This window comes from Echinops telfairi, unplaced genomic scaffold (assembly GCF_000313985.2).
Source record: "Echinops telfairi isolate 266 unplaced genomic scaffold, ASM31398v2 ScPeMD7_7425;HRSCAF=8463, whole genome shotgun sequence".
Lineage (NCBI taxonomy): Eukaryota > Metazoa > Chordata > Mammalia > Afrosoricida > Tenrecidae > Echinops > Echinops telfairi.
In genome coordinates, this window is record NW_022111325.1 from 3439027 (window position 1) to 3451657 (window position 12631).

Sequence of the window (12631 nt, forward strand, 5' to 3'; positions counted from 1 at the left end):
GTGATACGCTGCGGAGCTGTGGACAGGAAGCCCCCTGAGCCAGACTTGTAGGTCATCTTACTCAGGTGGTCTAAGGTATCAGCTGAGCAGACAGCGCAGCCCCAGAGCGGCTGCCCACGATGCTGAACAGGTAGGTAGTGCTGTGCTGTGGGCATGGGGGTGAAGGTGGGGCTTTTACACACCTAAGAGGAGGCTGAACCCAAGAAGGCCCTTCATGGAGGCCACGGGAAGAAGGGTGGAGGACCATGAGAAGATCCAGCTGAAAGTGCCCCCCAGCTCCTAGCATTGGCCTCTGACTGGGGAGCTGCTGCAACCCATCTCTGGGCCTGCAGCTGGAGCTTGTGGAAGGGCTGGGGTTGTGGCCCGCAGGGGATCCCCATGGTGGAAGGAAGAACCTGAACAGGGGGACCAGAGCTGGGCTTGTTGCCTGCCTTCTCTGGACCTGTTTCCCCTCCGGTTAAACAAACACTAGTCAGGACGAACACTTTCTACAGTCCCAGCCCTTCACCTGTGGTCTCACGCAGCCCTGGGTGCAAAGCATGTAGCTGCACCTCCACTCTACGCAGCATGTGTGGGGCAGAAGCCTAGAAATTAACAGGAGCCCCTTGCCAGGGGTTGCACTGCTCATTAGCAAGTGCCACCAGCAGAACTCCTTTCGGGCCCCTCATGACATGGCAGCATCTGGGTCCCCTGACCCTCCCTCCGGTGGGTCCACCCCAGGCTGTCTGGAGCCCCAGGGAGGGCTAGCTGCCTTTGCTCCTCCACAAACAGTGGGCTGCTGGGGCCATTTCTGGCCCCCGCCTCCACAGCCTGTGTTTTCTGCCCCCTGTCTCTCTGTCTGCATTGTAAGCAGTCTCCTTTTCTGCCTCCTGCCCTCCCCACTACCCCAAGGAATTCACCCTGAGTCAACAGGGAGCTCTTCCTTAGAAGATGAGTCTCCCTGATTTGGGGAAGCCATCTGCTCCCCTCCCCACCTTCCCTTTCGCTCAAGAAGGCCTTTAGAACTACAGACAGAAGGAACTGGAACCCCGACTGTTGACTCAGCAAACACATTTCTCCTCAAGCTGATTAGCACTGGAGTGGAAAGGAAGGAGATTTGCTAATCACAGGAGCTGGCGCCGGGGCCAGCCTGGAGGTGGGGCATGGGTGTGTGGCAGTGTCTAGGCTCAGGGAACAAGGTTGGAGAAGGGCTGGAGGATTTCTGGGCCTCAGGCAGTCTGGGGCTCCCTTGGCAGGGAAAGGGATCCTATGGTCAGACACTGATTGGTAGGAGAGGGAACGCAGGAGCAGGCTGCAGGGAAGGGGCACAGGTGGGTATGGGGGGCTGGTACCCAAGCTTCTCTGAGCCCTGGGCAGAGTTTTGACTCATGCCCCATCTGAGGCGAAAATAAGACACCAGAGACTGACGAGGCTGCCCCTGGAGGGATCTGGGCAGAGATGAGGGCAGCCTCATAGAAGGATGGGAATGAAGCCCAGGGTCTAAGGAGAGTTTTAAGAGTCCCTGCAGGGGACCCTACGCAGCTAACAGGCTCCTGTCCCTTCAGCAGGCTGGTGCTCAGAGTGGGTGCGAAGGGGCCTCCATTTCAACCACTTCCCTCCTTGGTCCCCCACTACCGACACCCCTCAGCTCCCACCCACAGATCTGTGCTTCTGCCAGCATTCAGGGGTCTCTCCACCCCTTTCCCCTCACTGCAGTTCCACCATGTGCTTCCCACAGTCTGAGAGAGAGTGAGTCAGACCTGGAGGCAGAAGGAGCCTGGAGGACTTGGATCCCTGCGGGAAGAGGTGGTTGGTGGTGATTTATTAGCCAGACAAAGATCAACAAACAAGTTCTAACATCTGTTCTCACCCAAACATTCCTCAGACAACAGCAGCACTGGACCAGGGCCCAGTCTCCAGGGCTCAGAGGGCCAAGGAAATGAGACTCCAGGAGGGAAAACCACCCAGGGCCGGGGGAGCCAGCTGGGCCTTCCTAGCTCACTCGCCGGCCATCTAATTGGACTGCCAGCTGCTGGCAAGAACTGGAGACTCAAGAGGGAACCAGTGGGTATGTCACCAAGAGGAAGTGGACCTCACAGGTGTCTTTCTGGCTTCCAGTCTCCTTGGGTAATTTACCCAGATCTGCCAGGGGGGCAGGACTAGGCCAGGACCGGAAGTGGACCTCACACGTGTCTTTCTGGCCTCCAGTCCCCTTGGGGTTTACCCAGATCTGCCAGGGGGGCAGGACTAGGCCAGGACCGGAAAGTCATCAGACATCCTTTCTGAGAAAATCTCTGATGTTTTCTGTAGAAAAGAGAGTGAATCGGGTAAAGCACAGAGCACTGGGCAGGGCAATCCGGGCAGCCTGGGTTCCAGTCCTTGGCATCCGCTCTGGGCTTTATTTCCTTATCTGCACAGTGAAGGACTGACTTACTAAGGGCAAATGTGCTCATTCTCCTCCCCACACCCTCATCCATGGCAGACATCACTAATCAATCACGATGCTCTTTTCTGCTGAGTTCAGATTTGACCTTCACAGCTTTTCCAGTGCAGCACTCTAGGCAGCCATGACCAATAGATTGGAGTTGGCATGCAAGGTGACACCTCTTTGCCATCCTTGCAACAGATGACAGCGGAGGTCCTTTCCAGCTTTGATCACCTGCAGTTTGTTCCTTCCACATTGCCAACAAGGGTGCCCCCCTGTGTGTGAAGGTCCCTGGACTGACACTGCATGTTACCCTCTTCCAGCTCAAACTCACCAGCTACCGAGGTGACCCCAGGGAGGGCCAGGGCTGTCCTCGGTCCTGCAGCGCCTGTCTAGAAAGATTGTGGGGAAGGGTGTGTCCTCCGGGAGGTGCAGACTGGTGAGCCAAGGGAGGGGGCTGTCCAGCCACAGAGTTCTCAGAATGCAGCTTTGGGCCACCTGGATTCTGAGAGAGGAAGACAAACTCTGGATTACACCTTCCACCCACTGCCTTTAGACCTACCTGCAGCCTCCAAAGCCAAGACTTCTGATAACTTAGCGAGGGGTCTACAAATGTTTCCCCAATGCAGTCCGTCCCAGCCCCTGCCCTCATACTCTACTGCGGGCTCATACTCTCCTGGGGGGTTTCAGGTGTGTACAAAACAATCCCTCTGTGGTCAGGTCAGGAAGGTCTTTTCAGAAGAGAAGTATGTGCTTGTCATTGAGGGTGATTAGAAGCTGAGCTCAAAGGAAGCTACTATAGGTGGAGGACTAGTGTGTGCCAACTAGCGTGAGAGCCCTGGGTGTGTGGGAGCCCCGTGGAAAGTGCTGGGAGGATGGGCGTAGCTGTGGGAAGGCTGAGGAGGTCAGACAAACCCCCACCCCAAATACACACTTCCAAGGGCCAGGCAACTGTTTGAGAAACACAACTCGGCCTTCCTCGGGAAGGAGGAGGTCAGAAGTCACAGGGCTGGGGGTGAGGACGCCAGTTATGAAGCTCTCAGGTAAGCCCTGGTGAGGGATGACGGGTCTGGCGCTCGGCACAGGGAAACTACACAGACGGAGAGCCGGGAGGCGCTAGTGGTTGATGAGGGAGGAGATGGAGGGGGACCCCCCCCCTTAGGTTCCAGTTTGAGTCGTTGGGTGACTGAAGAGTTATGCGCGTCAGGATAGGACATACGGGAGGGGGGCATCATTTTGTGGGGAAAGGGATGGGAACAATGTTCGCAGTGCTGAGTTTGAGGGGCTCTGGGATGGGAGGGCAGTTGGGGTGGAGGCGTGGACTATGTCAGCTCAATGGAGCAACTGCGTGCCTGGGGCTTCCAGGTTCTCTTGGAAGGAGGGGGTGGTCTTGGAAGTAGGAGGGGGTGCCCTGAGGGGAGCTTAGAGATGGGGGTGTGTGTGTGACTTCAGAGGAAGGGGTCTGGTGAGTGTAACATTGGTGAGGGGGACCAGCAGGTGTGGGTCTTTCTTGCCCATCACCCCTCAAGCCTCTGACCTTCCCACTGGGGAGAAGACCCGTGTCCTCCCCAACCCCGCTTTCAGGCGCTCCGTTTCGTGGTGCTTTCCCTGGACCCCCATTTACCTGGCTCTCTGGGGCAGGCCGGGACCGGCATTTGCGGAGGGCCGGGTGCCCCCCGGCGGGCCGAGGTTGCTCCCGCCCCGAGAGAGCCTCCAGCTCGGCATAAATGTTGCTGGGGGCTTCGCCGGGGCTGCCCCGGCCCATGGCGTAGAAGGCTATGGGCTCGTCGGGCTCGTTGTAGATGGGGGGCGAGGGCTTGCGGGGCGGCGCGGGGCGGAGTCTCGGAGCGGGGCTCGCGTAGACTTCAGGGGGCAGCTGAGGCTTGGCCGGGAGGGGAGGCTTGGGCCTGGGCGGCTGAGACGGCTGGGAGAGAAGGGATGAGACCCAGGGCTTCAGGGTCAAAGCCCGCTGGACCCGGCTCGCCGCACAGCCCCGCCCCCACTTCTCAGCCCCGCCCACCCTCTCTCAGGCCCCGCCTCTTCCCCTGCGGCCCCGCCCAGGTACCTCCTTTGGCTCTGCAGCCGCTTCTTTGGGCGCTGGCGCGGGGGCCGGCCGGTGTTTGAGGACTGCACTGTACTGCGGGCTGCGGGCCTGGGGGTTACTGGCCGAGTCCGTGTCTTCAGTCCGCCAGCAAAGTCCTGCTGGCTCGGGGGTCTGCGGGGAACGAAGTGGGCACGAGGGACTGGGTGCGGGCAAGTGGGCCAAGCAGGGGAGGAGCGAGCAGGAGGGAGGCCCCGAACGTTGGGGGTGGGTGCTCCCTGGGTTAGGAACAGGAGACGGAGAGGGCCAAGAGACAGGGGTGATGGCGGGGAGAGGTAGCTCTGGGCACAGGCCCTATCTGCTATGGCATTTGATTTCATCTGGAATGCAGGGCTAGGCCAGTCTCCGTTTGTGCCTGTGGTTGTAAAAAACGCAACCGGGCTGTAGATGTCTTTAACCTAAAGAATCTCATCAGTGTGGAGTAGGATCTTTTTTGTTGTTGGCACTGACAGCTGTGTCTGATGCCTGCTGCATGTGAGTGACGGCCCCCTGCTCTGTCATGGCACATGTGGTTTCTTGTGTGTGCACCTAAGGGGGTACATTTGCCCCCTAAATCCTGAGGACCCCTTGTGCAGATAGAAGCCAAATGTAAGGACACAGTGGCAGTTTCAGGGGAGCCGCAGTTACTTCCCACAGTAGATGGGCTTTTACTTTATCTTAATGATTGTGAATTAGATGGTGTGTGTGTGTTACATTTCAGACTATCAATTCTTTGTATGACAGTTCAAATCACCCATTCTAACACATACACACACCCCACCCCGCCCCGCCCCGCCCCCCTGCCATCACAGGTACGTGTGCTTTTGGTCCTGGGTTTGTGAGTTTTGATCACACGTCCATTGCTCCCAGTAAACTGTAGTAGTTGGGCTTGAGGTCAAGTCACAGCACTGTCCGAGTGCGTCTGCAATGGACCAAGTGTGGGCCCCCCTCAGAATAATTCTTTTGTCCTGCTGTTTGGACATTTCCTTTATGACTAAAAGTTGCATCTCCACTCTGCTGCTAAAATAGCACTGTAGGGGACTTTGGGCAAGATGGTGAATTAGGCAGACACTCTTCACAGACTCTCTACTTCCAAGACATGAGAGCCTTAATGAGACAGACCCTGATGGTCATCCTAGAGCTCTGAGTTTCAAAGAAAAAGACTGCCAACCAGGAAAAGAGGCATAAAGCAACAAGAGAGAGAGAAAGAGAGAGAGAGAGAGAGAGAGAGAGAGAAGAGAACAAAGGACGAACTGTTGACTAGCCGATGTGGTACAAGCAGCATCCAATCCCATCCTGATAGTGGCCTGGCACCCCAGAGCTGTGGATGAGAAAGGTGGGAACTTCTCTTGTTCCCTACACCCTCCTGGTGACCAGAAGCATGGACAGCTCCAATCTGGCCCATTCAGTGGCCAGTGTTACCCCCTCTCCCCCCTCGCACTATTGCACAACCCCCGGCTGAAGCTGCACCTTCATGGACTGAGTAGATGGAGCAACACTTTCACAATGGGAGGGGCTTCAGACCACCGCACATGCCACGTCAGGTCCCTGGCCCACCGTGGCCAGGCAAGAACTCCTTCCATCACAACCCCGCACTCCCAAGAAGCCTGAGCCCCAGAGAATTCCTTTTGGGAACGAGCACCCTCTGAGGCAGCCTGAACTACTTCTGGATCAAGTGCCCTGCCCCAAGAACCCCATCCAAGACCTGTGCCTCACCCTCTCCCAGCCCACCCACGAGCTCTGTAGCTAACCAGTAGCTCTGGGTGCTAACCAGTACTGGGCGTTGTCTCCCCCTCCCCCCTTCTCCTTTCTTCTCTTGGTTTCTTTTTCTCTCCCTTCCTTTGTCGTTGTTGTTTTATCCTTTTCTACGCTTTCCTCTGTGTCTTCTTGCTTTGATCCCTTCCCTTGTTTCTTAGCCTTTTCTTTACTCTTCCCCCTCCTTACTTTTGCTAGATGCCCCGGTGGCTTAGTGGTTATGCACTGGGCTGTGAACCTGCAAGGTCAGTGGTTCGAAAGCCCCAGCCTCTCTGAGGGAGAAAGACTTTCTCCTCCTGTGACGAATCACAGTCTGGGAACCCACGGGGCAGCTCTACCCTGTCCTGTAGGGCCGCTGTGAGGCGGCATGGACTGGATGGCAGTGAGGGAGTTTTTACTTTTGCTTGTTGCCTTGTTTCTCCATCTTTGTTTTCACTATCCGTTTTCGTTATTAAATTCTTTTCTTTCTTTCTCTCTTTTTCCCTGTTGTTTGCCTGGTTTACTCTGCTTGCAAGGAAATAAATTATTTATGTTTTGTTTTGTTTCATTTCTTTCTTCTTGCCCCACCCAATGGGAGACAGTGCCCACAGGCCCCAGACACATCCATACTTCCTGCAGCCACACCTACTGGGTGAAGGTCATTACCCACTCTCATGCCATCTGATCATCAATAGAGAGCAAAGACACTAACCCCACCACCGGCCTTTCCATAAACAGCAAGCAGAAACAGCATCTAGTCAGGAGCGTGGTGGTACAGTGGATCGAGTGGGGCTGCTGACCACAAGGTCAGCAGTTTGAACCCACCAGCCGCTCCGAGGGAGAAAGAGGAGGCTTTCTGCGCCTGTAAAGAGTGACAGCTTTGGAAACCCACAGGGGCAGCTCTGCCCTATCCTAGAGGGTGGATATGCATTGGATTCTACTCTCTGGCAGTGAGTTTGACTTTTGGAGAGTTTGGAGAGCTATTTGGCAAGCTCCTTCCAAACACGTCAGGTCACAACACTCCTTAACTTGTAACTCTCTGTGCCATTTCATCTCATTCAGAATCCGTCTGCACAGCCCCTTCCACCACCTCTCCGATGAGCCTCCTACTTCCCCACTCTGAGTCACCCCTATGGTTTTCCTGTGACTTTGACTGCTAGTCAGACACATCCAGCATCCTCCTCTGTCGGGGTCTTTGCATTTGCTGTCCCTCTGTAGCAAAGCCCTACTCCGGGCACTGCCGGCACTCGCTGCTGGCCCTTCGCTTACTCATCACCCCGGGTGCCAGTGTGTTCATTGTTCTTCCACTAGAATGTAAGCTCTGTGCAGGCAGTTTTGTTCCCTGCTGGAAGCCCTGCTGGCACAGCGGTTAAAGTGCTCCAAAGCGACCCAGAGGTCAGCGGTTCAAAGCCACCAGCAGCTCAGAGGGAGACTCAAACCATCTGCTTCTGTGAGGATGATGGCCGGGAAGCCCGTTCGTTTCTGTGGGGCAGACTTGGTTTGTTACCATGGTCCACTGACGTTCTCCCAAGCACGGCGGGCCCCCCAGAGCCGTAGGTGACCCTCCTGAGGGAGACCCCACTTTGAATTTCCCCTCTAACCACACACAGCGCCACCTGACTCCCGTATCTTGTCTATTTTTGCCGCTGGAAAGTTAGCTTTGTGAATTTGAGACCCACTTGTCTTGTGCACTGGTCGGCGTAGGACCATAGTACGATCTCTAAGTGCCATTTTTAGGGGACCCCTCCTGTTCGTGTTCCCTGTGTGGCTGGGCTGCTGTCTCAAGAAGCCCCCACCCCCACCACTCATCTTTCTCCAAGGGCTTCCCAAGGAGAAGGCTGCGGTCAGGGAGTCGCGGCTGGGTCCTCCCCGGGCAAAGAAGCACCGGGTGCCATAGTCCCTGGGCCTAGGCCCGGTCTGGGTGGGGGAGGGCGCTGGCCCAAGCCCCTGGGGGTCTTGGGTCAGGGTTCGGGGAGGGGGGCGCAGGGTACCTGGCGAGCACAGGGTTCGGTGAGCTTTTCTCCGTAGGGGCTGAGGGGGCATGCCGTGTAGTGTCGCAGCAGGTCCTGCAGCCGCGTGTGGGCACTGTCCTCGCCCAGTACCACGTGGCGCCCGTCCGGGAGCTGCGCCAGCAAGAAGTGACGGCAGCGAGTCTGGCTCCTGGAGGGGGCATTCGGAGTCGTTCTTCCCCTGGCTCACGCTCGCTCCATCGCACCCTCTCTAGTGGGCGATGCGAAAGGCCGCCCCTCGCCCCGCCCCCACGTCCTCCAGGCTGCACCTGTAAGTCAGCACGAAGGTGATGGCGCTCTCGCTGAACCGCACCAAGAAGCATCCCTGAGGCTTGGCCTCCAGCAGTCTCTCAGCCTCCCTGTGGGCCGTGGAGAGACGAGATCGAACCCTCCCCGACTCTCCAGGCCTCTCGGACCCCCACCCCCACCCCCGCACACACTAGCTCTCTCAGGTCTCCCTGGACCCCTGAGGGACTGTCGCCTGCCTCCCGACTGTGCCTAAATGACTAGAATGGAGATGGGGGCAGAGAGGACGTGAGCGCTGAGCTTCCACCCACCCGGGGACTCGGCGTGGCCAGGGGCCAGGGGCCCACTCAGGACACGGGACGTTCTGCAGGTCTGCATCCAACCCGCTCTCTTCCTGAACAGGCAGCCTGCAAGGGCTGGGGCTGCAGCAACTTGAATGGGAATTAGGCTTCCAGGTTTCAAAAGGGACTGAGGGGCGAATCAAGGACCGAAGCAGTGAGGCTGAGAAAGAGAGGGAGAAAGAAGACTGGGGAAGAGAGAGGGGAGGCCCGGAAGGAGAGGGCGAGATGGCATGAGGAGAGGGGCGCGCCATAGTGAGGGGCTGGAGGCCTTAAAGGAGGAGGAGAGTGGAGCCTACCGGGCAATGCCAGCCACTGCGAGAGGCCTAAGTGGCCTGGGAGGCAGGAGTTGTGACCTGACTGGCGAGGACCCCAGGCCCTCTGTGACTCACCTCCGGGTGATGAAGCCGTGGAACCAGGCAGGGGCTGCCGCGTGCTGCAAGAGCCAATGGGCCTGGGTCTTTTGAAACCAAGCCCGGATCTCGGCCTGCAGGGCCAGGCCTCCTTCCCCAGGCACCTCCTCAGCCTTTGCTGCACCATCTGGACTGGAGACAGCCCCCAGGGCCTGGAGAGATGCCTCCTAGGGGGACAGCCCAAGGTGGCAGAAGCGGTCATGATTAACAGCCTTCCCCTCTCTTCCCAATCCCCAGCCCTTTCTGGGCATGGGGAAGGGAGGACGCTCCCTACCCTGGCTGGTTGCCTATTTTAGGATCTAGTGGCCAAGCAAGTCCTTCCCAAGGACTTACAGTCTGTCTTCAGCTCTAATTAGTTTGGTTTCCAGCAGGGCTTCAAACTGGTGCTTCCCAGTGCGGTCATGGCTAATGACACGAGACAGAAATAGGCCCAAATCTGTGAGATGTGGGTGCACCAGAATGATAACCAGATTGGGAAAAACTATAGGCAGACACCTTGCTGGAGATGTCCTCTCCCTCTTAGAAAACAAGGATGGGGTATGCATTGCATAGCAACTGAGTCTCGTGATCAGCATAGAAGGAAACAATAGTGTCCGGCTCAGACGGCTGCCACTTTGAATGGGCGCCACTCTCCACAGTCCTGGCAAGAAGCCAGTCTCCCCGAGACGGTGGGCTCAGAAAGAGCTCGCTCTGCCTCTTCTGTGTCTCCTGTCCCAGGCCTTCAGCCCCTCGTTTTTCCTGTCCTGCCCCGATGATGGTTCCCGTACATTCGTATTTTGAAAATCTTGAGTCTCTCCGCATCTCACCGTGTCTGCAATGAACAATCCTGAAAGAGTTGGCTCCAAGCCCTGGTTTCCAAGATACCTCCCCACTTCCCTTCGGTCACGAGGACCTTGAACAAGAGCAGCACACTGTCCGGTTGTGTGTTTGTGTGGGCAAGACAGGCAGCACTGATGGCCCTTCTCTGGGCTGGGGGATGCTGGGAGATAATGTGGCTGAGCCAGAGGTTAGGAGGAGGGAGGGCTGCCCGAGCAGGGGGAGGACGCTGAGAGGAAGGGGAGGACACAGGGGAGTCCCTGGGTGGGTCAGGCAGGCATTGAACTCTCCTGCTCATCAGGAGGTTACAAGTTCACCCCTCAGACTTCGGGGGTCCCTGTCTGCACGTTCCGGGCTGATGTAACCTTTTAGTGAACTCATGAGCTCCATGATCAAAAAAGGGTTCCAAGTTCAAGGTCAGCAGTGTGTGGGAGAGGGGCCAGCTCAGCTCCCTCTCTCCTTTCCCTCCCTTGGCGCCCCTGGCCGCATCCACAGCTACAGCTCACTCCTGTCTTGCTTCCCACTGTCTGCAAGCCTTCACCCGTGGGACGGTGAGAGCAGAGGAGGAGGCTGCACCCCCAAGTTCCTACTCACCGAAGCCTGGGTGGCCACAGCCGTGGGGCTGCCCTGGGCCTCCTCAGGTTCCAGGGCCTGGGGTCTGGGTTTCAGGGGCAGCTCGGGGCCCTGACTGCCCCCGCCAGACAGGTCTGTGGGCAGGAAGGTGCTGAAGGTTGGGCTGGGCGTTTGGCGATTCCCTGTCCATAGAAAAGGACAGCTGAGGCTTCTCAGGGAGGGGATGCCTCTCCCTCTCCCCTCCTTCCTTTCCCCTTCCCCCTGGGCCCAGAAAGCAGGAGAGATGCAGCAGGGACAGCAGGGAGGTTTCTCAGGGATGAGGAGGGAGGGAGGAGGCAAGGAGGGGCTCTGAAAGACAGCTGAGTGCCAGGAAGGAGTGCCTTGGAACTGAGCTAGCCTCCTGGTGGCCCGGAAGTCCCACCATCAAGGAGCAGGTGCCTTCTGGCCCACGAAACTCCACCTCCCACCCTGCTTCCCCTGCTGGCTCCCTCCTCTCTAAGAAGTATGGGCAGCAACCCACCCCTCAACCCACCCTCGCCACCTTTGTCCACAGTGGAGAGTGGACATAGAACCCCAGAGGGAGGGGGGACTGTGGGTGCCCCGCCAGTCAGCCTTGTCTGCTCTGGCTTGGGGTAGGGGCTCTCAGCCCTGGAGTGGGAGCTCAAGCCCAGGAGAGAGGACAGGGCTGATGAGGAGTCCTCCCACATGCTTACACTTTGCACTTACCTTGGGGACTTATCTGAGGCAACGGGACCTCCATTTGGGCAGCCCTCTGAGCCCTCCGCGCCTGGTGTGTGCCTGCGTCCTGGAAAAGTGTGCACCCAGCAGCCCTGGGCCCCGGGGGCAGGAAGTGTCGCCTCACCCACAGCCTGAGCCCCAGCAGCGCACCCACGTCATGGAAAGCGTAAGCCGTTGTCCCTCCCCCTGGAAGCCAGGCAGCTAGCTGAAGCTGGTGGTTGTAGCCAACCTTTGTGACACGCTGTGTGTTTGGGTGTTGGGAAGTCCTCGTTGCTCTCTGACCTCCATCTCTCCTTATTATTATTTTTCAGTCATTTTATTGGGGGCTCATACAACTCTTATCACAATCTATACATACATCCACTGTGTCAAGCACATTTGTACATTTGTACATTTGTTGCCCTCATCATTCTCATCGCTCCTTATTTCCTCGACTCCCTCACCCCAGTCTGGGACTTCCCTTTCTCCATTGCTCAGGTCTCCTGCGTTCTCCTGGGGAAATCCCTACTCAGTCTCATGGCCTGATCTGAGTCGTGGCGTTGGGCTATCCATTCAGAGCGATTAGCTCTGTAACCTGCCTGAGTCTCTTTACGATCCATACTTGGGATTATGCGCTGAGGGCGCATGAGGAGGAGAGAGGCAGGGTGCAAAGAGCAAGGGTGTGGGCCAGGTTTCTGGAAGGACCTTTTGGGGTCATCATAATGGCTGAGACCGGGAGTTAGGGAGATGGGAACTGACTCACGTCTTTGAGCAGATAGGTCATGGATCTGGGGCAGGGCAGAAGCAGGCAATTCTAGAGAAAAGGAAAGGGTGAGTTCCCCCAACGAAGCAGAAATGAACAATTGCCCACAAGACACTTCTGACTCACAGGGACCTCACAAGGACGGAGTAGAACTGCCGAGGCTGGGACCTCTGCAGAAGGGGGGCTGCCCCAGCTTTCTCCTGCCCAGCAGCTGGTAGGGTTGAAGCAGCAAATTTTCTGTTAGCACTGGAGTGCTTAACCGCTGCACTACCAAGGACCGCCACCACTGAAGCATGTTATTAATCTAAGACTCTTAGCAGTCATTGTTGATCACATGAACACGCACGTCTTGATGTCAAACAGTGTGCTTCCTGCCCCCTCTCACCAGAGCACCAATTGTCCTCCCGTTTGATCCTCACACACAAAGTAGGGGATAGGCATCCTTATCTTCATTTTCCAGAAGGGTAAACTGAGTCTGAGAGATGTTCAGTGTGTTGGCCATTGTCTTTCTGTCCCCCTAATGGCTCTCTGTCTTCCT

General features: G+C 57.1%; 1 protein-coding gene across 2 annotated transcripts; it reads right to left on the bottom strand.

Moving 5' to 3' along the window:
• Positions 1-2700: 2700 nt before the first annotated feature.
• On the bottom strand, positions 2701-11373 carry SH2D2A (SH2 domain containing 2A). Of its 2 annotated transcripts, none has more exons than XM_030887867.2 (8): positions 11340-11373; positions 10635-10795; positions 9204-9388; positions 8497-8586; positions 8210-8378; positions 4470-4619; positions 4029-4328; positions 2701-2909 (listed from the first exon to the last, which is right to left on the bottom strand). In XM_030887867.2, exons 1-8 carry the CDS (start codon positions 11371-11373, stop codon positions 2742-2744), a joined length of 1257 nt encoding a protein of 418 aa, XP_030743727.1. In that variant the 3' UTR covers positions 2701-2741. The 2 variants fall into 2 exon arrangements, with proteins under 2 accessions (XP_030743727.1, XP_045154445.1); XM_045298510.1 differs by having other exon boundaries at positions 9204-9391.
• Positions 11374-12631: the final 1258 nt, after the last annotated feature.